The sequence below is a fragment of the Meleagris gallopavo genome, chromosome 7, assembly GCF_905368555.1.
Source record: "Meleagris gallopavo chromosome 7, MGAL_WU_HG_1.1, whole genome shotgun sequence".
Lineage (NCBI taxonomy): Eukaryota > Metazoa > Chordata > Aves > Galliformes > Phasianidae > Meleagris > Meleagris gallopavo.
The window spans coordinates 30003429-30030537 of record NC_139410.1 but is presented as its reverse complement, the minus strand read 5'-3'; the positions used below and the strand labels follow the sequence as shown (position 1 = coordinate 30030537).

General features: G+C 37.6%; 1 protein-coding gene across 4 annotated transcripts in view; it reads left to right on the top strand.

The window, feature by feature from the left end:
- TMEM163 (transmembrane protein 163) overlaps positions 1-27109 on the top strand; it is an 83978-nt gene that overhangs the window by 25714 nt on the left and 31155 nt on the right. For all 4 annotated transcript variants that reach the window (XM_085228776.1, XM_085228777.1, XM_085228775.1 and 1 more), the window contains 2 exons: positions 21184-21227; positions 22270-22361. In XM_085228776.1, the coding sequence (XP_085084902.1) occupies positions 21184-21227; positions 22270-22361 (136 nt within the window). The remainder of the gene's footprint in view (positions 1-21183; positions 21228-22269; positions 22362-27109) is intronic.

The following is a 27109-nucleotide window of genomic DNA, read 5'->3' as shown; positions in this document are numbered from 1 at the left end:
GTGCAGACAAACACAAAACCACAAATACAATACAATAGAATCATTCAGTGAGGCTCACTTAACCTTATTTAATATTAGAGAAATCACTTATGAAAGGTTACGGGATGTTTCATTTATAGGTTGCTGTGACTGTTTCTTCTTAGAAGGAACTGATATTTGTAGAATCATTTGCATTGGAAGCAAAAACACATTTTCTGCTAAAAAAAAACAGCTGAAAGCAAAGCAATAATTGGATACCCTGTTCTAATAATAAACTGAAAATATATTTTGTAGGAACCATATTGTGGTATGTACCTCGTTTGCTCAGATTCATCAGTGATGCAACACAAAATGGCATGTCATTGTCTGGTTGACAGACTTTGTGCTGTTGTTTAACTAGAAGCTCCTTTCTACCATTTCAGTTTGCTGCTTCCCCTCAAAGTATTTTAAATGATGCATTTTTAATGTGATGCACCTCAGAGATCAATATCATGAAAATGCATTTTAAGGAAAAGCTATTCAATGATTTCTCCAGGAAATGCAGAGCATGGACAGATCCTTGTCCCTTGCCTATATAAAGCTTACAATCTAAACATTAATGACGATAAGAAATCCCAGAATTTACAGTTGTTGCTATTAAGAAAGATAAATGTAAGGACTTCTAGACCTTAGTTATGCAAAAACCATTTTCAGATAGGAAGATTCTGAATTATTCATCTTGCAGTCATGCATCAACACATATATGGGTCCCTTGAGAAACCAATGCTGCGTGTTCTGTTTGTTATTTTTGGTTTTGTTTTGTCAGTGTTTTGCAGGGAGACTGGCAATTACTAAGCCAGTATAACTGAAAACCGCTCTTGTAATGGTAGACTTAAGTAATTTGACCAACTGGTAGGGATTACATCTAAAATTTATTTGGATTTTATTGTTTTCTACTTTACATATATATAAACCTCAGCTAATTTCATTATGCTTTCCTTTTGAATAAAATCAGCTGTAATAGGCTTACAGATCCATTTAAATACATTTCTGCAGACTCTATGCATAATGGCTGTTATATAAAGTGCTGTTGTCTCAAACTGGATATCCCACAGATCCTTGATATTGCATTGTACTTAAAATTAACGCTTTCCTAAAGATGACCATAATAAAGCTTAATTTTTACTTATTGCAGTATGGTCCCTTTCCCAACCACTGCAATGAACTCTGTGAACAGGACACAGAAATACAAAAGCCTTAATTAGTTTGTATGATGACATATGGCAGTACAGGGATAGCTTGGATTTACATGCATAGGCTGTAGTATCTGGGGAGCTCTGATCTGTCAGGAGACACTGTGTGCTCTGGAGCTCCCAGTAGCTGTTGCAGCCTACAAAGAGACTTTTAGCTGTGGACATCCAGGTAATGATTTAGGCATTAGTAACTTTTGGGCTTCTTGCAGTAGCCCTGGATTTCAGTGCTTGTTGTAGGAAAACCTTCCCAGTTAACATAGATTAAATCAGCAAGGATCAAAGTGGATGGTTGATTTATTAATGACATGTATTTAACTGGCAATTAGTAAATTGTACATTAAGATTCAGTATCAGTAGTACAGCAGATAACCACAAGATTAGACACGTACAAAATATTTCTGTACAACTTCAAATTTCCAAATACTCTTTTAAAACTGAATCTAAGGCAGTATGCACGCCCCTTCCTCCTAACTGATAGGCAGTGTTGGGAACACATCTTCTCTGGTGATGTGCTGTCCTGTCACATACCCCTCTAGCTGGGGATGGGGCTGTTCTTGCCTGCAGATGTTAACCAGATCAAGTTTTGGCTACTGCTGTTTCCACCATTCTTTCCCTCAACACTTTGTTTATTCTACATAGCCCAAGAAACTGTTGCGGTGTTGAAAATCGCCATATCGTGAGAAATGAAATAAGAGGGCTTAGGTTTAGTAATGAGTTCCCTCATGTCTTTATATTCCCACCTACTGAAATACTTTCACTGAACAAGTTTGTATTCCTGTGCACCCATTCCTCCTACCCTCACCTAACAAGTTCAAGCCCTTTGCTTCCATTTACCGTCTGCCCATCAGGCTGATCTTGGACTGATTAGTTGAATACGAATGTTTTGTTCTCTCAGACAAGGAATTCTGAAGTTTTGTCACCTTTTACGTAAACGTTTCAAAGACATATTGGTGTTTCTTGTTCTGTCTGTAGTGAATTCCTAAAAGAAGGCCAAAACTTGGCTAGTTGGCTGGGCCCTGCAGGGATCTTTAAATCATACATTTAATATCTTACTCTTTGAAGGCACAGAACTGGTAAGTAAGCAGAGAATGGAAATAGGATGTCAGAGATCAGTGTGCTAGCTCCTGGCCTAAGGAGCTTCTGGCCTTAATCATTGGAGGGCAACTTTGCCAATAGCGCCTAGTGAATTGCTAAGAACTTAGTGAACTACTACCTATCCCAGCCTGGGCAAATTTTTCTAAACTTTAACCTCTGATAGACAGTGAAGTTCTGAAGATAATTTGTATTTTGTATAGTATGTATACACGTGTCGTCTTTGCATTACAAAGTCTCCAAACCGTTTTTCATTTCACTAGTAACTTGAAGTTTAATAGGTTTCATGTAGGTATCTGTGTGATGAGGGACCTGCAAAAATGTGGCAATGGAAAGGGGTTTGTTCCAGTGCTTTGGGTCTTTGAGTTGAAGAGTAAGAACTGCAGCCTTCAGCATTTCTGGAAACCCTGGGAGGTGTAAACGTTGGCTTAGCTTAAAAGCTGAGTAATTCACTCAGAAAGCAGTGAACAGTCTGCAGTGTGTTTTTTTTTTTTCTTCTCTGAGCTCTGCCAATGTATGTTATGGAGAAATGGCTAAATGAGGAAATGCATGAAAACATTTCCTCAATTCACACTTCCCACTCAAATGACAGTTCAAAAACTGAGTCAGAAGGGCTAAGAATTGCTCAAAAGTAGTGCTGGAATTTGGCATTGGCTTTGGAGCCAGGATTTCATCTTCATTTCGTAGTATACTACCTGCTGCTGTCATCAACTGCCTTACGTCTTAGCCAGTGAAAGTCCTTCATTGAAGACTGATAGTTCCAAATCAGTTATTTTTTTCTCACTTCTTATTCACATTTTTGGTTTTGGAAATCCTTTGAGATTCTTTGGCAACAAATAGCAAACTGCTGTTGTTTTAACTTTGATTTTTCTGGATTTGTTCCATATTTGAATAGACAAAATTTAACTGTATTGTCCATGGCTATAGCTATCCAAAGAAGTAAAATAGTGGTGGATTGCCCATATGAAGGTAAGTGTTAGTGTTGTAAGCACTGTAAAAAGTTTTATTCCTAGATTTGGGGATTTTGCTGGCTAATGTCTGTAACTGCTTCTATATAATAAGATGCAACAGCTAACACTCATCATTTCAGCAGCTGAATATCAGATATATAGGAGATGCTGAAGCTGAACTACCTAAAAGAGCAGGACTTGCTGCAAAACTGTCTCAAAAACACATAGGGCTTACCTTTTGAGAGTTGTCTGTCCTGTAATTTGTTACCTTACTATATCATGAACCATCCTTCTGGCTGCTGGATGGGTGGCTGAGGTGTTGTTTTGCTTATCTCAATTGTACTCCATCAAACAACAGCACGGCGCTGCTCAGATTTTGGATGTAGAAGATCCTGGAACAAACCTGGCATTGCTATGGCTTGGGAATAATGGAGGAGGATATGGCAGTAAGTCAGTCAAGAGCTGCAGCCAAAACTGTGCGCCGTATTTTGGTTAGCAGGGAGTCAGTGAAAGAATAACGCTCTGCTGCTGCTACGATGAGTCTGGCAGTTCTCTCTTCCTGTCTCATCCATTCTGGTTACAGATGTCTCATTCATCAGTGGAGTACTAGTTTGGGAGGGACTTGCTGGATATAGATACGATCTCTGCTGTATCTGGTGGGCATGCAGTAACTCAAAACCCAGAACGAGAGAGTTTTGTTTCAGGTAGTCATGTGAGCATCCGGAAATAAAATTGTGGGTTAAATTTTGTGAAGGCAGTAAAGGAGTGTGAAAGAAGGCTCACAAAGCAGGGATAGCTGTAATTGCAAGGCTGAGAAAAGGCAGATTTGTTTTGAGCACATTCTGTCTGAGTGGCTGTTTATTTACTTGTTCAGCTTTCCTGGAAGCAGCAATATTTTTGTAAAGCCCCTTTGAGCACTACATTAAGTCATCTTAATGCATTTATTTCTATGGTAGTAAAAAGCAGATAGGTAGCAAGGATTAATAAGAACTCATGCTACCTGCTATCCTTCAAATCCTGAAAATTGTAGTGAATTAATAGCCTTGCCCACATACATCAAAATCCTCAAATTTGAATTCATCTGTCAATCCTTTCATGATCATGAGCAAATAGTAAGTTGCACTTGTTAGTGCTGCTAACATCCCTGTGTGAGATGTGATTCGCAAAATATGTTATGTACCTGGGTTCAAGCTGGCCTGGCAGGGTGAATACGTTTGCTTAGTAATAAGCATCCTGCTAATCCTTCATATATCTATCAGAAAAGGCTGCATGTTACAAAAGCACAGTCATATTGCTCGATATAAGATGGCCAACAGTAGTATTTCAGTAGTATGGACATGCTTCTTGATTGAGTTTCCTATCAAAAGTAAACATCACAGTAAAAACCTGCACAATTAAGGAGTTTTTAGCAGGAAGGTTCATAGGGGAAAATTCTTGCTCAAGCATTTCTGTTTGGGAATAGATGGTGTGGAAGTGTTGCCTTGTTTGAGAATTGGTCCTTGCTCATAACAAGTGCAAAAATCTCTCTTGTGCCTGTCATCAGCTCTGCTGGCAGAATGAAAGAAGGAAATTCCCATAGCTAATAAATGACACATAGCCCTTAGACATCACACTTATTTTTTTTTTGTGCCTCTTCCCACATCTGACAAGTAGTTGCTTAAATATGCTGTTTTGTAAAAATACCCTTATTTTAAAGTCCTGTGTAGTGCTGGGTGATTTCAGAGTGTGAAGGACCCTGGCTACTCCGTTGCCTGGGGAGCAGTTAACACAACTGGGTGTTACTCCTGGGATACCAGGGTAGAAGCAACCCCAAGAACCTGTGAGGTATTCCCATACTGTGCTCCATATTAAAATGCCACATTTCTTAGAGAAGTCTATCTTTTGTGGTTTTGTTTTGTTTTGTTTTCCTCTTCTCTATACGTTTTTCATCTGCTGAAATCCTACTGAAGATAATTAGCAAATAATTCTCTGAAAGGCTATCTAATTAATGGAAAATTGGAGTTGCATGATTTGGCTCCAGAGATGAAAGGAATCTATGTTTCTGGGTGCAAGAATGGCCCTGTGTTATCTTTCCTTAATATATTGCAGGGATGTAAAGTAATAGGTCAGGAAGGCCCCAGATCTTTAAATCTTTTAATGATTACCCTACAATCTACTGAAATAATGAAGAATATAGAGTTAGGAGAATTTGGGCAATCCTGCCTGTTTAAACGAGATATTAATGTTGCTGAAATTTGCCAATTTCTGTGGGAGTTTGCAGAATCAAGACTGCTAATTGACACCTGTTAATTGACTACGTTCATCTGTTCATCCTTCCTTGAATGCATGTTATGACTTAACTTCTTCTCTATCACTGTCTCCTCCTAAAGCAACACAGCAGCCCACGTGCCAGCAAACACTATGCTCGTAAGCTTGCTATTCTGTAATAATTAAATTTGAGAGATCTGCATTTATCGGAAAGAAGGGTAATATAGCGATTATAATATTTTATTCATTTGCTTAATAAAACTCCTATTCTAGTGCTAATAATTAGCATGCTCATACAGAATAGGAACGGTAGATTGAAATCTGCCTTCCCACCATCAATTCCAGCCCTGCACATGCATTCTTTAATTTGCTCATTTGCAGTAGGTGCAGGTTTTCAGATGTAAATTGGGTAATCCTCATTAACTAAAAATTGGACATAGCAGTACAGTTTTAGAATAACCCTAATGCCCTTTTCCCCTCAATCCAAATCAAATTATGGCATATACAGAAATTACTGTACGGTTCAAACAGTAGACAATGGCTAAATCTGATGCAGAGGCACATCCTGTTTATTCCAGAAGGAGCAAGCGTTGATTGAAACGTGTTTGCTGAACATCCCTTGAGATGTGTGGTTCTGTTTATAGTACTTGCCTTTGCTCTGAAGGGAACTGATTAACTCTATTTAAATGCTACTGCAGAAAAGCGAGTCTAAAAGAAAATAAGGTGAAATGTTTTGTCTATTATCATCTACTTCCTGTTAGTATCTAATATTATCTATTTTATTTGTGTATCTCTAAAGAAAATCCAGGGATTCATCTAATAAAGATGAGCTTAATCCTGTCTCATGCATTTCCCTATAGGTCATTAGATCATTACTTTGTATTTGCCAACAAGAAAGTGATGTGCTGTGATGCTCCCCAGTGTCATTTTATTCTGGAATATCTTTATGTAAGTCAAAGATTTACATAAAAGTTATGAGATGTTAAGAAAATCTCCATATTCTTTGCATGGGAAGAAAAGGGCCTGAAATAGAAAGCTCATACAAGAGGCTGATTTCCATTTTAGTAAAGAAACTAAAAAATGTGGATTATTAGTACAGTTTAAGCGCACTGTCTCTAATGAAAACAGCATCTGCTACAGTACGTAGCACTCCCAATCCTATGAGCTCCATCCATCCCTAACCCTAGCCCTAATCCATATTTTGTGCCATCATGGGTGCAAATTATCATCTCTTCCTGCAGGTTGTGTCTTCAGAGGTCCACACCCAAGAAGACAGTGCTACTGAAACAACGAGCAGTAGCAAACCCAGGGATGTAAAATAAAAATAACATCAACTGCATGCCACTTTTAAATTAGAATACCTTCGTAAATGTCTTCGTAGGTCTTTGCAGTGAAAAAAGAATTATTTTCTTTTCTTGGAAAAGGTTGGCTGATCTTTTTTTCTTTTTTCCCATTACACGTTTGTAGGATGGTTCTAAAGTTTCTTCAACTTTATTATAAAGCCATGAAGTTGTAATTTGTTCCTAGGGTTATCGCAACTACTTTTTTGAATGTAGGATTGAAAATAATGTTGACACTTAGAGATTAACATGTCCGTGGTAGTGGAAGCTGTACTCCGGTTTTAAGGCTTTTACAGATTCTCAAGTGCAGAAAGCATGAGGGAAAGCATGATGTCACCTTTGTACTTTGAAGGTCAGCTGGAAACAGAGGAGTGTTTCTACCCTGAGAAATTTTTCAGTGTTTATAAATACTATCAAAAAGGAATTAAGACAATCAATGGAAAATCCCTCTGAAATGCTCACTTTGACTGTTGAAACATTAAAAAAAAAAAAAATCCTTTCCCCTGAGTTATTGTAAGTTTCCATAGGGAGCATAAGTTACAGTGGAGCTCCTCAGTTTTCCAACACAATTGAATTTTTCAAGACAAAATTTGTTGAAGTTGTTTTTTTCTGAAGTCAGGTTATGGTGTCTTACTGTACTGCTTCTCATAAAAAAAGTATGAAAATTATGCTGGATTTTGTTGTCAGAATTTTTCAGTGTTCAGTGAACAATAATATAAATGATTTTTATAATAATTCTCCCTCAAATAATGCTGAGAAGAGGAACATTGCACCCACTTCACAAACAATAGCAGCCTGAGGAATATGAAAGATTTATGTTCATTTATACAATATTTAAAGTAAGAGCACTTCACTGCATGTGGCTGTCAGTGTTGTCATGGCAGCAACTGAAGATGTCAGAACTGGACAAAGCAGAAGACTTTGTTCTGCCCAAGCTGAAGCCAGCAGCTCCCGTTTTGTTGTGCTTGAAAAGAATGAGAGCAGTTTGGCCTGCTGATTTCTTCATTTAGAATCAAGGCTTTCTCTAGTTTAAAAAAAATAAGAAAGGATGTGCAAGAAGAATGGCATGAAACACACAACCCATCCATTGAATGTTGCTTCTCTCGTTTTGCTATGGCAGCTTATGTTGTATTAGACAAATGGGAAAAGGAATAGCTGGTTTCACTGGTTGAGTTGGCAGACTGTTTAAGCCCCTACATAGTTCCCTTTTCTTTCCCCATTTTAAGAGTTTTCTGCTGATGGCACATGGCTGGGATCTAAGGAAGGATATGCTACTAATGGGTCTTAAGTGTGGCTCTTCTTTTGGGTTCTTTGATGTAGTGTAACTTCTCACAGCTTATCACATAGCCTTTTGGAACCATTCTGTGTATTTCCAAATGTAGTACATTACCATGTCTGTCAACTCAGTTTGGTTTGCTTCCTCCCATTGTGTGTGTTTTTGTACCTATGTAAACATGAAGACACATGGCAGCGTATTTTGCTTTGCACTGCTAGACTTTCTTTAGTTGGAAGATATATACAAATGACTTTGCTTTTTTAAAAAATTTTATTTGACATGAACTGTGTTTTGTTGCACTTTATTGCAGCTTCTCAAATTCTTAGTGGAGTGTAGGGGACCAAGGGCTTAGGGTAACACTGGAAGAGTGTATGTTCTTCCATTCTGTTAGGAGTTGATTAACTTCAAAAATAAGACCTGTTATTTGAAGATCTCTTGTTACAGAGCTTTATAGATCCTTCAAGAGTGACTTAGGACACTAGGTCATGTTTAATAGGTTTTAATGCATTTTTATGAAAGGTTAACAGTCCACTTATGTAAGTATATATACTTTCTCATGGAAATTGAGTGACAATAAAGTAATACTTATGATATAAATTGTTGATCTGTATGCTCAGATCAAATGAAATAGTTTCATTGATTTTTGATGGGCACTGGATGAGATCTGAGACTAATGATGAGTGCTGTATTACAGTGGGGTATGTAACTATGCTTACATTTGGTGGTTGGTTTTTAAGTTCTCTCCTTGTTTAACCAATGGCAATGCTATGCTGATCTTTCTCAAAGTGTAGGAAATGTGTACAAGTACAGTGAGTCACTGCGTGCCAGCAAGGTTTTGTAAATGCCATGGTGCAGAATGTGACTAACAGGGTTGATGAGTCTTTGTTGTTGTCATTAGCCTGGCTTTAAAAAGGACCTAGAAAAGGTGTTAGGTATTTCAGTTTTAAAAAATGAGAAGATAACTTATCTCATTGTACGCAAATACAACAGACATATAAAAGCAATCAAGTATCATTTGAAGTTCTGTTAAAATGTTTTGCAATGAGATTTTTTGGTAGCGATTTTTTTGTATGGAGCTGTGCAAGTTCAGAGTGGTGCTGAGAGGAATGGGATGCTGTACATCCATTGCAGGTCACTACAAGATAGAAATTAAAAAAAATCTTAGCACCAGGGGAACATGAGCTATGAGAGGAAACTGGATTGGAGCATGCAGACAACAGGCACTAATATATAAAAAGCTAATTTTACAGAGTATTTATAAAATTGTTTTGATTTATTTCATACATGCGTTCTTTTAGCTTTATTTCTGTACCAATTAACTTTTCTCTTAAGAATTGCATTCTGTGACACTTGCCATGAAATTAATAATCTAGTCTTTGTTGTGTTCAGTTATGTACAGCTCCCAGACACCAGCACCTTGTTTTACAAATTCTTTCCCAGTAGAACTTAACAATTCATTGATTCCACTTGCATCAGTGTGAAGCTACAGATTTAATCCAAAACCTGCTAGGTCATCAAGGAAATTCAAAGTTATGGATCAAAAAATCATTGCTGTGTGTGTTCTGTGACAGAAGTAAACAACTGAGAAAAATCATTTCCATTGAATAATGTACAGCATTAAAAAAATCAGTCACAGTTTTATTTAAAGTTCTTGCCATTGTATTCACTTACTAACTCTTCATGAAAATTTCTTCTTAGTCTTGATGCCATTTCTTTCTAATAAAAAGCTTGTATAGCAAAAAGTGACAGCAAAACCCCTTTGTTTGCTAGAAGAAGAGGTGTATACTGTTTGACATAAAGGTGTTTATCCTGGGATTATGCTGCTGCTTAGAGTAGCAGTGCATGGAAAACAAACTAACTGGTGTTCCTTGAGTTTTATTAATTTGATTATGTGTTGTAAATAGTAATTTGCAGCCTTTTAATCTACTATTTTAACATCACATATTTTCTGATGTTATTTGGACTATTTTTTTGTCCAAGTAAATTAAACTCCTCTAACAGAGACAGAAATGCAAGTTTGATTCCTTTGATTGGAATTAGCAGTGACGTGTCAAGTCAATTATTCTAAAACTGGAGAAATGCAAAGGAGTGTGGTGGCACTGGAACAGGCTGCCCAAGGAGGCTGTGGATGCTCCATCCCTGGAGGCATTCAAGGCCAGGCTGGATGTGGCTCTGGGCAGCCTGGTCTGCTGGTTGGTGACCCTTCACTTAGCAGGGGGTTGGAACTGGATGATCATTGTGGTCCTTTTCAACCAGGCCATTCTATGGTGCTATGACTCTAGGTTTATCATTTATTGTTTCAGAACACTGCATTCTTCAGACGAACTGTTAAGACTGTTCTGATTTTGTATATGACGGAATAGGATTCCATGCTGGTTCCTACCTATTATCAAGATTGTGCAACTAGAAGAAAACTGGAAGAGTTTTAAAATGTTTTTATTAAAAACAACAGTATCACATACTTCCAATAAACTTTTATTTGTAATTACTGCATTATAAAGCTACAAAGCCTTATTATAAACATAGAAGAAAGGGAATTTGTTACCAAGACTCACGTTTAATTGTAGGTTTTATTGAACGGCTTAGAGCCCACAGCTAACCTACTATATTAGCTTTGTGCACTAAGCCCAGTTGCAGTGCAGTTCTGTGTGTACTGGGTGCCTGTTTTCTGTGCTATCCTTGCTAGTAGAATGTCTGTGTTACAGCACTGAAGAAGGACTGATGACAAGCTTCTTTATTGTGGCCCTTAGCAATAGGTTGCTAAGATTAGCACTATGAGAAAGTGATCTGTGTGAAGGCTTTCAATTCTTTCTACAGTCATAGTCAACAGAGAACTATCAGACAGCTGCTTCTCCATCTGACAGGTTTGCTTATATATCAGCCCAGAAAGATAAAAAAGAAAAAAGGTAACACAGAGGATTTCCTTTTCTTCTTCCTGACTTTTGATTTCCTTGGCAGAAGTGTCTGCGTTCAGAACTTGGATTTCTAATTAAGTCTGGCTATGGATGTTGAGTTTTCACTGTTAGGTGGTCTGTACAAAAGAATTAATAACCCAGTTCAAACTTTGTCTTTTGCACATTCTGGCAACCGTATGAGAAGTAGAGGATTTGCAATCTTTTAGTTGCTGTGCTGAAATCATGCTAACAAAAGGAACAAAATATCTTTTATTTAAAAAAAAATATGGCCAAACAAGGCCCAGAAGTGAAAGCCTTCTGAACTTGCACAGCTTAAAGTGCATTTGGGAGTAGAAAATAGTAAAGTTATTAGATAGTGAAGAGCTAACATGCCTTCTACTAAAGACAAAGCTAAATACAACTAAGAGACGATTGCTTTTGTAGAATGAGAGCTGGATATCCAAGCTATGCTTCGATAGCTTACTATTTTTTCTTCTAAGCTTACAAAATGGCCTTCGTTAGGAAGAAACCAGCAAGCACCATTTCATCTATTAGAGTTAGAGAACTCTAAGACTCTATATCCTGGGAATAACCAGACCTGGCTGGAAGTCAATACATTCATGTTTGCTTACACCCAGCGACCTTTATGTACAAGCCTGCAATTCTCTCCCTTTTTAATCAGTAATTTTACTTGCAGTTAACTGTATTACTTAACTGTTTTGTACAAATAAGATAATCTTCTCTAACAGAGATAGGAATGTAAGTGAAATGTTACTTTGATCAGAACTCATGGTTTGCTATTGAAATACAAGATAAAATCAGCCTGTTGGTCTGAATGAACAGCAAGATGACATTTATGATTGTCACTTGCTTTCCAGTTAATTTATCTTAGAAATGATTAATAGGGTAAAATTCTAGGCAATAATGTGCTATGAGATATCCAATAATACAATAAATGGAAATAGATGTTGATAGCATAGCACAGAAATAAAATTAAATGATAATCATATTTGCAGATTCAAAGCTATCGTAGTCGTTTATTTATTCATATTAGCAAAATTGACCAGTAAACAGAATGTGCAAAGTTGTGGCAGTTTTTCCAGTTTCCAGATAAGTGTCATTTTATTCCAACCCACTTTTTCTATGGTTGAACTTATGTGTCTGACAAATACCCCAGAGAAATGAGTTCTTGAACATGTAGACCAACAAGGATTGCAGGTGGTTTTGCACTTTTAAAAAGAAGATTCTGAGAATGTGGGAACTCCCCTGTGAGAATTTTACAGGTGTGAGATGTTAAATGGCTCCATGCCAACATTGGCTGCATCTACAGCCCTAAAAATCTGAATGGCCTTTCCTACAGTCAGTAGGAGTATCTAAAACTCACTACACCAAAAAGCAACTTAAAATCGGAGTAATGTTTTTAAATAAGAAGACAGACTTAACATTTCTCCATTAGTTCACAGAGGTGCCTGGAATGCTTTGCATTCTTAATATCCCTTTGTAACAAAATCTCTGCATTATTGCACTATATTCTGACAACTGTTTAATTGTATTTGGCAGCTTGTTTTGGTTTTGGAACAGCTTGTTGGCCAACTAATTAAAATGGGGATTACTGTGATATGTAGTCTGTCTCTTAAATTTATAGGGATGATGAAAAAGGATGTAAAGAAGACAAATTATTTTTCAATGATTAAAAAAAGCTTCTCAGCTCAAATCTTACTTCTCTTTCATATTTGTAATGTCATTACAGTGCTCAGAGACCAACATTTAATATGAGACTCAATGACGTGAGTATGAATTTCTTCTAATATTATCTTTGCATACCATGTTTCAATCTTTGTATGAAAGCAGTGTGCAGGGAAATAAAAACAAGTATTATTAGGCTCCCCTCTTGCACTGCTCCCATTGTTGATGGAGGAGCACAGTTGTGACAGGAGTCTCTGGTTAGTGTAAGAAATGCTGTGGGTGGTGCTGGTCTGCATGGAAGAACAGTTGGCTCTGGAAAGAAAGCTTGCTGCCTTGATGTGTTGGGTTGTGCTCTGCTCCCTCTGGCTTTCAGGTTGGAGTGACCATTCCTTGTCCCAGGATCCTTCGTGAACCAGATCTGGTCACAAACAGGCTCCAGTGAAGGAAGCAGTCTTGAATTTCTAAATCACAAATGCATATTTGCAGAGAATTTATTCTAGTTCTGTTTATCCTCCTCTAGAGCAGGACTTGCCACCTGTTAGTTGAGGGAGGAACCAGACAAAAATACCAAGGAAAGTGTCAAGCAAATACCTTAGCTTACCCCCACTCCTTCTAACAGATCTCCTGTTGCATTTATATGCAATGGCAAAATAGAGCACAGCTAAATCTTTTTGCCAGAGATTGTTTAAAGCAAGGAGTCGAACCAACCAGCCTGATTTATTTCTTCTCATTTAGCTGAGTTTGAACATTGTTTATAATAGGTCTTTCACATAATTATTTTGGGTATCTTCATTATTAGATGCCCAGCTGACAGTTTTGTGAGGACTTATTTTCCTGTGTTCTGAATTAAAAAACTTTGAAAAGTATCTAAACCTGAGGTTGCCAAAAATAGTCACTTTTGTGTTCCGGATCTCACTGCATTTGGTTTATATAACTCTAAGTGAAAAGAAAAACTGTTCGTAATAACCATAAAATTGCTTTTAATAACACCACATCAGTGGGTTTGCATTAGTCATGTCAAATATTAGGACAATTAATTAAAAAAAATTATAGAAGTTATAATTACATTACAGTAATGTACGATAAAGGACAACCCCAAATTATTTTCACTATGCTTTATTCAGCCTGTTACACTTTTACAGTGCTGCGTATTTCTATAGAAAAGTGAATCTGCTTTGGTTTTCAGAGGTCTGTTGAAGTACTTCTTGTGTAAAAATAGAGTATCTTACAACTGGTAAGGGAATGCTATAAAGATCATTTCTAACTGGGTTACCATTTTCAGTATTTAACTTTTGCGTTTCTAAAAGTTAAGGGAGTGCTTTTAGAATGTGAAATATCATAAAAGGCAAATTACCATACTAAACAACTGATCCAAATAGATGTGACGTTCTTGGAGTCTGCTGTCATCCTTTGCAGAATCTCTACATGCTTCCATATGGCAAACTACTTTTCGTGTATGTAATATCTTGAAATGTTGAAATACTTCAGTGGCATTTTATAGCTAAGAACTCCAAAAAAGGGAATGTTTTAGGGCTTTCCAAAAGTTATGCAAGAAGAGAGCATGATGTGTGATGTGACGACCACGTGGATCTAGCTGCCTTTCTCAACAGCTATACTGCAGAGTGCACTTGTTCTGGTTCCATTATCCTCAAATCTCTCAGAATCCTCTATCCAGTTCTCTTTCCTTATCTGTGAAATGGAGGGACTGCTCTGATTGCTTTAGATTATTTCTGAGGCCATTGTAAATATAGCTATATGATTGTGATCTTCTATTGGAGAACCAGTCAGAGTTGTCCCATGGGCAACACATCTGAAGATGTTTACTGTAAGATTTTAAAGTGGAATTCATTATTTTACACTTTACTAATTAGAAACCAGTTCTGTGGGGTGCTGGACAGCCATTCTGGTTAGTTAGGTACATCCTTTGTTGGCCACAGAATTTTGCAATTTAATGCTACATCTACTTTTTTTTTTTTTTAACATACACGTGTGTGTGTGTGTGTGTGTGTGTGTGTGTGTGTGTGTGTATACACACACACATTTACTGTTGGTTGGGCTGTACGGTTAGCCTAAATCCATGCATATAAATTCTACAGTTATCTGTCTGAGCTGGAGCTTGCCTATGAAATCATTTTTTCTTTGATTTATAAGGATGTCTCAGTCTTTCCAGTGTGACCCCAGGACATGAGAAAAGTGGCAGTATTTCAGCTCTTTTATTAACAGTTCAGTCTCCTGCCAGAAGCATCCAGGCTGGGCATTCTTGTAAGCTAAAGGCTGGATGGCTCTGCCTGGAGCTGATGGATCTCCAGTGACTGGTAAAAGATGTTTAGCTTCAGTTGAAGAAGCTGTTAATGATTTGAGCACAACTTGTGAGTATGAGTTCCCTGGATTTCTGTGAAGCTTCCAGAAACCCAGTTAAGTCAGCATTTATAAACCTTCACCTCTTGCTTATTCTGCTTAGGAAGGTTAAAGCAACTGACTAAATTCCTAAGAATTCATTACACTGTGGATCTGAACACTTCTAACTTTACCTCCAGTCAGTAGAGCATCAACAAAATAGGAAAGAAGTTGCCGCCAGAGAGTCTCCTAAGTGGAATAACCTCGATTTGGATACAGAGGGTTACAAATCTTGGCCCCATGGCTTTAGAAACAGCTGTTGAGTTTGTTCAGCATCGCATCATTCAGCATTTCTGGTCACTTGTGGTGTTTTTCAGCCAAAGTAACACCTATTCCTTGTTTGTGTTCAGAGCCAAACTGCCTCCTTTGGCTTTGGAAGCTGGTGTCAAGCTTGAAATTGCAAAGCTTTTGGGCTGTAATTACAAACAGGAAAAGCTTCCCTGGGAAATACGAAGTTATGGACATTTGCAACATTTTAAACTTTTTCAGTTGTTGTCTTTAGCACTGGAGTTTCAGTAACACATGATATTACTACAAGACAGTGTGCTTTAATATCACTGCACTGAATTATTTGGGGGTGATTCAAGTGCCACCATTTGAAATGCAGCAGACTAAACTGTATACCTGTATATTCAAATATGCTGAGTTTTCACCATGTGCATGCACGGACGTCTTACACAACTTGAAGTGTTAAAAATAGCCCTATTCTTAAATGTAAGCATTTGCATTTAGCATCTTTACAAAGCTCAGCCTGAGAAAACTGGAGCAATAACATATGGACGCTCTTCTTCTTCCTGCCCCCTGCAAAGCCACAACTAAACTAAAATAGCTTTTCTAGCTCTCTTTTTTTCTTTCCCCTGGTATGATTTATTTTCAGATAATGTAGTTTGAAAACAGAAGGTTGGCATGTGAAAAAGGAAGCACAGGAGCATGTGAAGCAGTGGGATGCTGGGCAGGAGGCTCCTGCTTCCTCCCTGAGTGGACACTGCAGTGACTGCTCTGCATGGTGCTTGGGCTCATGGCATGGGCTTCTGAGCAACCCTGGTAACTCTGCCTTTCTGGAGTTGCCTACTTTTGTTTTTTTTTTTGTTTTTTTTGTGTGTGTGGTTTTTTTTTCTTTTTTTTTCCAAAAGGCTTTCCCTTTCCTCATGTAATTTAGCCTTATTGTGCTTGAAAGAGTGACATGGACCATTGACTGCTGTGATGTATTTGATTTATCAGGTTTTAGTGCTATATGCACCAAAGCGTGTCAGAGAAGGCTTGTTTATGGAAGTAATTTCAGCAGCTGTTAGAAGAGACATTACTACTTCTGAAATCTGGAACTGATTTACTCTTGATCTGTGTCCCTTTGTCATTCACTGTTTGCTTGCTTTTCACATTACTGGTACACTCTTGGGAATTGTCTTGTGTGTACCGTAGAGAAAAGTGATTGATTGTTCTCTCCACATGGATAACTTTTTCATCACTTGTGAAGTAATTCATTGTTTTTTTGCAGTAGTTCATGATCTAAAAACCAAAGAGCATAGTTCAGTCCTGCTAAGTTCCAGAGCTGGTGTGCTCACTGGTGGCACATGCCAGTGAAAGCATGAATCACAGAATTGCAGAATATCTGGAGTTGGAAGGGACCCACAAATATCATTGAACCCAATTCCTGGCTTCACCCAGGAAACCCCCAGAATCCAAACCCTATGTCTGAGAGCACTGTCCACACACTTCTTGAACTCCTGTGGCTTGAGGCTGTTATCACTGTCCTGCACCACTCTCTGGTCAGAACCTTTTCCTAATACCCAGCCTGACCTCCCCTGGTGCAGGGCGCTCTACTACTACTAAATAGGAACATGAAGGCAAATTATGCAGAAGTGAATCAAGAGAGTAAGTAAACTTTAAGACTGGATAGCTTTGCTATTTGAGGTTGCTGCAACTGGTGAGCACCATGGTATACTGAATAGTCATTTTGGGAAAACTATATCCACACTGCCTGCTTGAAAGCTAGTACTGTGGCTATTTAATGTTGGAAATGGAAGTCTCATGCTCCTTTACCATAAAGCAGTGATGCAGTCGCAAGAAAAATACCCTGAGAAAATATATGAACAAAGGGAATTAAGGGAGAACTGATTGGTTTAATTCTTTGGAAGATCCACAGAAAGTAGATTATTTAAAAGTTATGAAATTGAAGCTTTGAAAAATAAATGGTTTCAGAAAAAGAAGTCTGAGAATCAGAGGTAATAAGAATAATTATTTTTCCTAAGATGTCAGCAAATTGAAAGTAATTTCACAATTCACAATACTCTGAGACAGTACTGTTTCTTTATTAGTAAATTGGGAAAATAAATGATATACAGTTTTGTAATTTACTGAAGTCAAGAATGTTACGGAAATCTATAGTTGCTAAATATTTTACCATTGCAATAGATTCAAACAAACAAAAAATTCTATTAGCTGAGTGTATGGAATGGAAGATATGCCCAGAAGATGTCGTTGCCACTGATGACATAACACTGATGGATGGCACTAGCTCTGCCCATGCAGATTAAATGTCTGGCAGAGTCATCTCCGAGATCCTGGCTGTGCCATGGTTATTTGTAGAATATTGCAGGAACTGTGGGCGTGTGCATAAAACTCCATTTATTTCACTCTAGTAAAATTTCTGTGTGTGGGGGGAAAAAAGGTACCTGGGGAAATATGTGTGTACCAGCTGGTCCTGGCACTCATCAGCTGAATTTATGTCAAGTTTTAATGGTAATAGAGCCGTGATTGTTCTTTGCTTTGGTTGTTGTGGGGGGAATGTTTTTGTGGCTTTTTAAAAAGGTATTTCTCATTTAGCTGCCCAGGCTTGGGAATGGATTTATTTTGAAGTATTTATTTTTTGGTGTTTTACTGACACTGGGAGATAAAAACAGGCTGTATTTCAGTTCCAGTTCTGATGCAGTACAGCTTCCAGTCCTCTCACTCTGCTCTGCACAACCTGCAAGATATGCACAGTGCTACAATAGTAATAAACCTGACATTTTCAGTGATGTTTAAATTGTCAACTGATTTCTGCTAAGTGAAGGTCATGTGTTTTGAAGCCCCAGCATTTTATGTGCAGGCATACAGGTGTGTCTGTCAAAAGGTTAAGGTTAAAGTGAATGTGCTATGTCCCACCAAAAAGAACTTCCTAAAAATAGTGGCCCCTTTCCAAGAAGGTAATAGAAGATTTTCTGACAGACGGAGGAGATGCTTTTATGAACCAGTCATTGCAATGCAAAGATGTCTGGCTGGGAGAACTGGAGGCAGAGTTAATTCTCTGTCTTTTTTCTTGCCGTATCTGTTTGTACAAAAAGGTACCAGGTGCTCTCCCTACATAGATAACGGAGAGCCCCGGGGTTCCTGTGAGTGCAGAATCTCTGGGAGCACATTTGAGATGGTTAAACTTGGCAAAGGCTAACAGGAGACCAGGCAGCTGGGGAGTTACGTTGGTGCCATTTTGTTAGGGGCCTGGCCACAGGATTTTTCTGAGGCATGTAAGAACAGGAATGAAAGAAATTTGTGGTTAAGGGAGTTTTTTTTCTTTATTTGGAATTAGTTTGGAGGGAACAAAGGAATTATAGGAAAATTTGACCTGTGCTTTGGCAGACCTCACAAATTGATGTTGCTGTACAGGTAGAAGTAGGGGTAGATTTGTGGTTTACTGTGCTGCCTCTATTTTTAGTTCCTGACCGCTTGCAAATTCTGTTTACAAATGTCAGGAAGATGCATTAGGATTATCTGCATTGTTGTAGAGGTAATAAAATGCTGTCCAGTTTAGCTGATAGACTAGCTGAAAGCAGGCTCCCACCGACATGTCAGTGTAGCTGCTAAATGCATACTGTGGCTCCACAGGACTTCTAAGCTACCTGTGCTACTCTTTCCTTATTGCTTGTTTCCCGTCATCCTGATTTAATATGGAGATTAAGAATCTTTTAATTTTTTTTTTTTAATTCTTTTAACATCAGAGGCTCATCTGAGAGTAACTGAGAATGTGCACTGGGGAGAAAGGAAGGGGTGGGATGAAGATTCAGCAAGAGTTCCTTAATCCATTCCTGCAATGCTATGTGTAACTCATGGAGCATGATAGTTACACTGGAGGCACAAGGACTGAGTGTCCCTAGCCTTCTGCCAGTGATCTCTAGCACTTGGCCTTTTATTGTAGCATTTTACAAGGGATTGCTAGGAATACCAGCCCTCAGAAAGTCTTTTCTGCCACTCTTATTCAGTAGCCATCAAGAGGCTAATGAATTCCACTTTGAAGGCACTCTAGAAATAGAAATAGGAGGAAAGTATGGCTTTGAATGAATATTAGAATACAAAGGCAATAATTCCCAGAACAGAGCAACCTTATGTGTACCTGTGAATGCCCAGTTTTGGTAGTGTGATTTCTCCAGTTTTGGAAGCTTCCTTAGAGACTTGTGTGTCTCTAAGGAAGCATGCAATGGAAATCTGATGGGAAACATATTTTTATGCCATGAAGTGTTTAAACTTGCAGCTGGAATAGTGCAGGCTCACGTCAGCTTGTCAAGTGTGGCTCTTGCCTGGCAAGCCTGACCAAGAAATAGAGGCTCTTTTTTCACCTAGGTGATGAAGGGTGGGAAATGTTGATTTAGTAGTGAGAGGGAGATGTAAATCCATCCTTACTGCCCAAATACTTTACAACTGAGAAAAAGTGAACCTGGAAAGGAACTTGACTTCATGTTTTGTAACGAAAGAGTCTAAATATTTGTGATATATGGCATGTATGTGTCCAGAGCTAGATGCTAGATGAATAAACAAAGGGTTATTTATTCCAAGATTTTAATTGCTATTTATTCAGATAAATACCACAGAGCTGTAGCTTGCAATTACTGAAAAGAACAGTCATACCACAGCAGTTCTGTTCTGCCAAGCTGCTCTAATGAATGATGAAATACTGAAAACTAGCCATTGCTTTTGTCAGCCTGAGACTGACAGTTGTTGATGAGTCTTTTTTTTTTTTAGCTCAAGTATTCTTATTTTTGTGAAAATGTATTTTTAATAGTAAATTAGCAGATAGCTGTTGATTAAAAAAAAAAAAAGTGGTAAAATTAATTCTGTGCTTTATTCATAGTCAACTTTAGTACTAGAACTGGAGTGCTGTGTGCATTTTGATCAGGGAGAACAGGTTCACTTAGTTCTGCTCTCAACCCTCAGTCTGCAAAACGCAGCAAGGAAACCACAGCTGCTCAGTGCCTGGGGGCTTGCTCATAGCCAGAGCAGTGCTGTTGGCCTCCAAAAGCAGTTTGATGCAGTCCCAGATCCAAGTGATGGCATTTTCTCTTCTGTGCTTCTTCATTAGGATTCCTCTGTGCTATTGGGGGTGGGTTTTTTTTTGTTTTTGTTTTTTTGTTTGTTTTTTGTTTTTGCAGAGTACTATCTACAAGTGGAAACTGTGAGATGGTGGAACTAGGATGCATAGAATCAGATGATCTAAATGACACCTTTTTTCCTCCTAAACTTCAGCCTATTTTTAAAGAGTCAATTTACTTCTAGAGGCAAAACGCTTTCAAAAGTGGAGCTGGTTAAAATGTTTCCAATTACTACTTCTTTTGGAAATCACTGATTCAATGGAATTTGAAATATTTCTTGGGGCTGTGTGAATAACATGTAGGCTTTTTGGCAAAAAGGTGACAGACAAGGTATCTGTATGGGCCTGCATAACTTCATGTCAGCCAGCTGGTGGTGAATGGGCTTTTGTGCCTTGGAGGAGCAAAAAGCACTTTGGGATGGGAATTTTTCTAAAAGTCTGAAATTGTTATTTTACTCAGAACCTCATCTGAAAGACAGCATACTTCATAAACACCAGTTTCTGAATGCTCTGCTAAACTTTATCCCACTACTGTTTTGAAAGAAAGAAGAGCATCTCTTGAGTGACCTCTAGGTCTCGTACCCTTTTTCTAAGTGTTGGTTGGGTTATTCTAGTGGCAGCTGGATGAATCTAAGTCCATGTGTTGAAACTTGTTTTCTAGTTTCCAGCTGAGAGAAGAAAGGATAAAAAAAAAAAAAAAAAGTTTAAATGATTCTAAATAATGATTCTAAATAATGCTTTCTTTCCTTTAGCTGTCTCCGTAATGAGATACAGTGCATCATCGTTTGGATTTGCTGTAAGTAGAAATAAGAGTTAAATATTCTCTTCTTTTTTTTTTTTCATGTGTTCTTTCTGAACACAAAGTACTTTTTTTGTAAGTTCATGGTAATGTACAAATTCAATGGTGGATTTGGAAGGGATAATGGAAATATTTTCATTTTAATTCTTTGGTGTCTGACTGCTAAGGCTGACACGGGAGTTAATATTTATATCTCATCATTGGTAGGAATTATCTACCAGATATGGTTAAACTTTGAGCAAAATTCTGAAGTTCCTTCTGAATTTTGCATGTCCTTTCTTTTGGAAGGCTAGGCTAAAACTACAGCAGACTTTGGGATGACACTTTCCTTCTCTAACTGTTGCCATGGTTCTCCTGATCAGTGGCAGAGCAAAAATTTCCTTATGACATGCACAGTGCCTGATTTCAAACACTTCAGCATTTACTTTCAAATTTGAAAGATTGACTCTGTAGAAAGTTTGACGCGAGTATGAAAGTTTTTATAGTGGCTCAAGCTTTTTTTTTTTTGAATTTTTTAGGTATCTAGAGTCATTTCTTTATTTGCTGGAAATACAAACATTCTCTGTCTTAAGAGTGAAATAGAGAAATATGAAATCTTGACAAAATGGGATTTTGACAAAGTTAAATGTTCTTTGCTTTTTCTTCCTACTGAAGAAAATTCATGAATTTTCAGGGAAAAGAAATATTTGGCAGACATTTTCAAACATTTTTCTTTTAGAATCTTTGCATATGAATCATATTTGTATATTTTATCTTGTGGTGCCACGGTATCAATTTTTTTTTTTTTTTAACTCCTCCACAGATCATGCATTACAAGTAGAAAGTTCTTAATCTCTTGATCGACTGGATGAGCTCTGAAGTGTATCATTGTGCAATAATACATGGCAAGATCAATTTAATGAATGTAAATCCTACTTTCATTAAAATGATTTATTTGAAGCTGCTTTGTGCCTGTGCAGCAGGATGGTAAATACGTTGTTGTTAGTATTTGTGGGCATGTTATTGGTCCACAAAACAATTGACTCTGTATCTCTTTCAGTTTGATGCTACCCTGGATGTTTTGTCATCAGCGATAGTTTTGTGGCGTTACAGCAACGCAGCTGCTGTACATTCTGCACACAGGGAGTACATGTAAGTACACTTAATTGCTTTTGGCTTTGATATAGGCCTGCAGAGCTTTGGCTGTCAAGCTGTGATGTTGAGGAAAAAAAACATTTTGTCATGTCAGCAAGTATTCATTCCTTATGCCCATTTACTGCTTGGACCCAAATACATACACTGTTCTGGAGCAGACTTCCCTATGTTTGTGATTTTGATTTTCCTTTTGGCCAATATAGGAATTGTTAGGACTTTGGGCTTTTTTCCTTGCAGCATCTATGTTAGAAGAATTGTATTTGCAATCTGTAATGGACTGTAAGTCTCTTATTTTGCCTATTTTCTCTGTATTCTTCTTGGGGTATTCATTCAAGATTGTTGTTTATACTATGTATGTGCCACCTTTAAAAACACTGTATATATGTCAAACCCCTTCTTTTTAAATGTAAATCTCTTTATCTTCTTTTGATATTATTAGAAGTTGAAGTTACAGAACACCTGATAAGACTGAGTTCCTATTAATGATTTGATAGCAGGGTGATATAATTTATTTGTGCTACTATACAAATTGAGACATAGACACACACACAGATCTCCTTTTTATTGCAGAACAACTATTGTCTTGGTAAATAAGAGTATTACCAGTATTTGCATGTCTTCTCTAGGGAGAAATGTTTTTGTTTGAAAAGAAAGCATATTTAATGATTGCTTTTAGAATCCTATGGGAAAAAATAATCTTTAGATGGCAGCAGTGCATTGATCACAGTGGAGACTGTAATCTGTGTCATTTCATTGTGTAGCATTTTCACTGGTGATACATGTGGTACCTGAGAAGATCAGATTGACATTGGCTAAGGAATTGTTCTGGATAGTGCATAAAGACAGCTTCTACCTCCTGATCGTATTTCTAGTACTCTGAGATGCAAAACTGTAGTGCATTTATCTGCCCTGTTCTGGTTCTGCATTGCCACTGCTAGTAGTACCCAATCTGGCTTGTTTGAAGATAATTCCACTATCCTCTGGAATGGACTATCGTTATATTATATAAGGGGATGTGATAGTTTTTGTCCTGAAACACCTCTAACGAAGTCCCTTCCACAAAAAGGGACTGCCTGAATGACAGTGGGTTTTTATTACTGGTAGACTCAAGGGGAAAAAAAATACACAGAAGAAACTACAACTTGTCTTCATAATTCTTTGCTGTAAACTAAGAAAACTGTAAGCAGTATTTTTAAATTCATTAACAGCTTGGTCAGTGTTGTGAATCCCTTTCTGGCAGGATTCCATGCATAGTAGTTTGGAATAAATGGTCATAGAAAATTGATGTGGCATTGATTCATAAAAATAAATACAGAAATATGTGATCAAAATTAGCCTATCTACACAAATTTGGAGATCTTAGCAGACATTTCCTGAGCATCTTGCTCTTGTGGGCGTCCACAGAGATTCCTGTCAACATTTAATTAACATATTTTTGAAATCATCTTCTGCTGAGCAGTGAACATTGTTAAGTACTTTATAGGGAAAATAAATCCCAGTACAAAAGAAGAATCAACATATCCCTATGGCTAAGCCAACAAAGTGAACAAGCAAAATGGCAAACACATTTTCCTGCTTTTTATGCTCTTTTAAAATTTGCTTTCATATAATCCCTCTGCTTTACATAAAGCTAAATTAAGCCAATAAATTACTTGCCATGCCCTATAGTTGAAGACACCAAAGATTACATGGTGGGATACTGAGTTAAAGAATACAACTATATGCTGGAAATATTAATCACTGGGTAGGCAATCTGGTTATTGCTTAGTTTTTAGATTTGACAAGAGAATGATCATCTTATAGACAAGCAAAGATGATTTTATCTTAAGGCAGTTCCTACTGGGTCAAATTTTTGAGAGAGGCATATTTCTAGTTTCCTGTTGTGTTTAATCAATCTCTTGCTTGAAAGACCACATGCAATTAATTTTTCTCTCTGCTGGGAAAATGGCTCTTAACTTTTAAATAATTATTGTACCGTATGTGCCTATAACTACACCTGTTCTTTCACAATTCTTGTTTTATTTGTGCCAGGGAAAGCCATCTCTAAGACTCTTGGGCAGTTTGGTCATAATTTACGTAGGTGCTTGTGTCATGCTGTGCATTGTTCATGTTTCTGTGTGCCTAGCTGTACTTTGCCTTGCTGTAGAAGCCAAATGCCTGCATAGGACCCAGCATTTCTATAAACATTTCTGTATTTAGCAGAGTGAGGTGTGTACAGTTTTGCTCTTTATTTGGGGGTCTCTCTTTTTATTGATTTAAATAAATTTGTGTGTCTCCTAACGTACCTGAAAATAATTTGTATCCCAAATTCCTTGACAGGAGCCAAATTAAATTCCCAGTAAATTATTTGTTATACATTTATAAAAGAAATTATTTTATAAACTTGACAGAAGGAGGTTGATGCAGAATCTGCTGAAATCAATGGAAAGCTTCTCACTGAAGGGTTAAGATAGATCCTGCCCTGTTAGGCTTTGTTGAGAGAGAATATGAACATACAGTGGAAAACAGAACCCTAGAAAAAGATATAGAGAATACAGCTTGACTCGTTCTTTATGATCAATTAAATGCTTACAATGAGATGTTAAGATATGAAAGAATATATTTTATTTAGCATAATCTTGCTACAATGTAGCCATATGGAAGTGAGAGATGTAGCATTTCATGAGCTGGTACTCAGAATGAGCAGTGGAAAACTGTGCTCTGTGCCAAGTTCTGTTAAGTCAAACTGATGCGTTACCATTTGACTTCAGGGGGATTGTAGTTCTGTAACTACCATAAAAATGTGCCCTGCTGAGTTTAACTTTTTTCTAGTTCATTTGATTTCTCTCCTTTCCTGGGGCAAGAGGCGAAGGTATTTTTTGGTGTACATGTGACCAGAGTTCTACAATGTACATCTTTGATAATTCTAATGGCATTTCACAAATGTAACCTAAAATAAATTTTAACTTACCTTTGGGATTCACCCTGCTTTGAAATTCTTTGAAATTGGTGGTCCAAAGATATCAAGTTATAGACTATGCAAGTCTTCTGTTGATGGAGAATTTTTCTTAAGTTGTTGTGAAAAGATTTATCTGGTTAGCTTTAAGGTGTGTCTTAAGTTATGACTCATTTTCTTCTGCCTTATTTTTAAATATACTGAGTGGCTTTGAAGATACAGTGGATATTGACAAAGATCAGATATAAGTCACTGTAAGCCATATGAGACATGTACTGTACTGTTGAATGGTAATGTTGAAATTCAACAAAAGATGAAAACTTATGACTGAATGTCCTTGCAATTCCCTGTTTTTTCTTTATAAGAGGAAAAACTGAGAGAAAGGAATAAACTCTGATACAGCTGATCAAAAATACAGTAGGATGACTACCTGCGCACTTCAGACAACTGTTTACCACTTAATGATGAGGACTTTTGTGCAGCACTGTGTCTGCAGACTTGCATCTGTAAGTTTTATTGTAGAGGGGCCGGGGTTGGCACCTCTGGAGATTGTTTCTTTTCAAAGCAAGGTCAGTAGAGGAGGTTGCTCAGGCCCATTTCTGGTTGGGATGTGAATATCTCCAGGGATGGAGGCTAAACAACCTCTCTGCATACTCTCTTTCAGATGAGTATTTCTTATATTTCAGTTTGTAACCACTGCCTCTTGTCCTGTCACTGGATGAGGGATCTCTGTGGATAAGTGTGCAGAAAATCTGTGCCAGGATAAAATTCTGAAGCCAGTCTTCTGTTTTATGTTATTTAAATATTGAGCTGTCACTGAGCAATTCAAGATGCACCAGGAGATCTGAGCAGTGTAAATATATTCCTGAATATTCTGCCCTTTAGTTAATCTTCAATGACATAATAGCTTCTTGGGATGCTGAAGGAATTCTAGGTGTTGTTGGTGGTGGAGGAAATTTATTGAAACTGATGAGGTAGTAGCAGTTGTTCATATACATAAATAAACCCAGTGAATAGCTGTAAAGTCATTTCTTAATAGAAACCCAGGTCATTAGGGATCTGGAAAAATGTCTCACCAGAGCTGGCAATAGTAACAAGCTATACAGCCAAAGGTCAACTATTTGATCTGCTAAATTCAGGGATGAAGGACTTAAATTGAAGCAGTGGAACTGAGTGTGAGGAGGTGGTGAAAACTGCCACTAAAAAAATAAAAGACTGAGAAAACAGAATAACAAACTTAGGGCACATAGGCCTGTGAAAAGTCTGCAAAGGATGGAACTTTTAATGTATAGTTGGTGGGAAAAGTCTCAAACCTGTGAACAAAGGAAACATCTCCCGCTTGATTCTCCTCCTGTTCAGGAAATAGTGCTTTGCTCATTGTAAATTAATACAGCTGGCAGCCTCAGCTCAAATATTCTGTTCAAATGGAGTAATGTTCTTTGTAGGTTATAAGGCAGTAATGCTGCTGTGTCACAGAGCTGCAATTGCGTTTTGCTACAATGCGGTGCAGGGGCTGAGTTTCTGCTTATGCCCTCAGGACCCAACGCTCCTACGATTTTTTTGTGCTTTTTTTTTTTTTTTTCTTTGAAGCTTATATCTTTAGTGTTGCGAAGAATAACTCTGTGCAGCATATTTAGCATATTTTACACAGTGATTCTTGACAGCTACAGCTGATATTTATTATATATTATTTTGTACATGCTATCAAGTTAAATTCTCTATTTTCCCAAGAACCAATTTGTCAACATCTTTCTTAAGCCAGTGCCAGAGTAAATAAGAAACCTTACTCATAATGAGCACGCTGGATAAA